This window comes from Myotis davidii, unplaced genomic scaffold (genome assembly GCF_000327345.1).
Source record: "Myotis davidii unplaced genomic scaffold, ASM32734v1 scaffold427, whole genome shotgun sequence".
NCBI lineage: Eukaryota > Metazoa > Chordata > Mammalia > Chiroptera > Vespertilionidae > Myotis > Myotis davidii.
In genome coordinates this window covers 193,996-195,131 of record NW_006298051.1, presented here as the reverse complement: position 1 = coordinate 195,131, position 1,136 = coordinate 193,996, and the positions used below count along the sequence as shown (strand labels likewise).

Below are 1,136 nucleotides of genomic sequence, written 5' to 3'. Positions count from 1 at the left end.
GGCGAGAGGCTGCGGGACGGAGAGACGGGCTGGTTCCCCGAGGACTTCGTCCAGAGCATCACCAACCGCGTGGCCGTGGAGGGCAACATGCGCAGGATGGAGCGGCTGCGCGTGGAGACGGACGTGTAGCCGGCCACTGCCCTCTTCCCCACTCCCGCCAGCCCGCCCTGCCCTGTGCCCCCACAGCTGGGCCACAGGCGACGCGAGGGGCCCCGAGAACTGTGGGGACGGTGTGACTGTCTACCTCCTGCCCCGCTCGTGCCCGTGTGCGCAGGAGGCCTCGTGCCCGGGGCTACCCCGCCTCCGGAGAGGAGGGTGGGGAGGGAGGGACCGTGTGGCGCCGGCATGTACTGTGACTGTGCTTCCCGGGACATTAAAGTGCTTGTGCAACACCCGGTTTCCACGCACACCTGAGCCGCACCGGCCTCACGAGCCCCCAGGGTGCCGAGGGCGGGGGACTGGCCTGTGTGCGGTCACTGTGCTGGGTCAGTCACTCGCCTGGCCGCCCGCTCACGGCCCCTAAGGCTCATTCTTACCCTCGTCTGTCCAGCCAGAGTCCTGGGCAAGGCCAGTGGGTCTGGGGGCGTGAGGACAGCAGAGCCTGAGAGACGCCCCAGAGGGGACTTGCAGACGGGAGAGGCCGGCAGACCTCAGGGCTGGGGAGGGGGGATTGCCGGCTGCCTGGCCAGGCTCGAGGACCGTCCACTCTCCCAGGAGCCCTACCAGCCCTCCTGTGGCCTCGGCTGGCAGGGCTGTCCTTGGATGGTCTGCTACATCCCACTGGGCACCGGCTTCGGCATCAAAGCCAGGGGTGCAACTGGCCCCTCCTCCTGGGCGCCTCGATAAGATGGCTCAGCACAGACGGTCCCGTGAACAAGGCCCTGGTCGGCTGCGGGCCCAGGCGGGAAGGGCCACCCAGGGGAGGGGCTAGGGGTGGACCTCCGAGCCCGTCCCCTGGGCCAGGACGTTGGAGCCACTGCTCCCAGACCTCCAGGTGACCTCCGTGGCCTTAGAGGAGGGCAGGCCTACAGAGCCCCAGCAGGGCCGTCTGGGCAGACGCCGCCCGGGACGGGGGTGAGGGAGGGGGCAAGGCCAGGGCTAGGAGGGCGTGGCCTGGGGCCGGGTCAGTCAGGCCC

General features: G+C 70.2%; 1 protein-coding gene across 1 annotated transcript in view; it reads left to right on the top strand.

Moving 5' to 3' along the window:
* Positions 1-394, top strand: part of ARHGEF16 (Rho guanine nucleotide exchange factor 16) — an 11,828-nt gene extending 11,434 nt beyond the window's left edge. The window contains exon 10 of the mRNA XM_015570510.1: positions 7-394. Within this exon, the coding sequence (XP_015425996.1) occupies positions 7-129 (123 nt within the window). The 3' untranslated portion in view covers positions 130-394. The remainder of the gene's footprint in view (positions 1-6) is intronic.
* Positions 395-1,136: the final 742 nt, after the last annotated feature.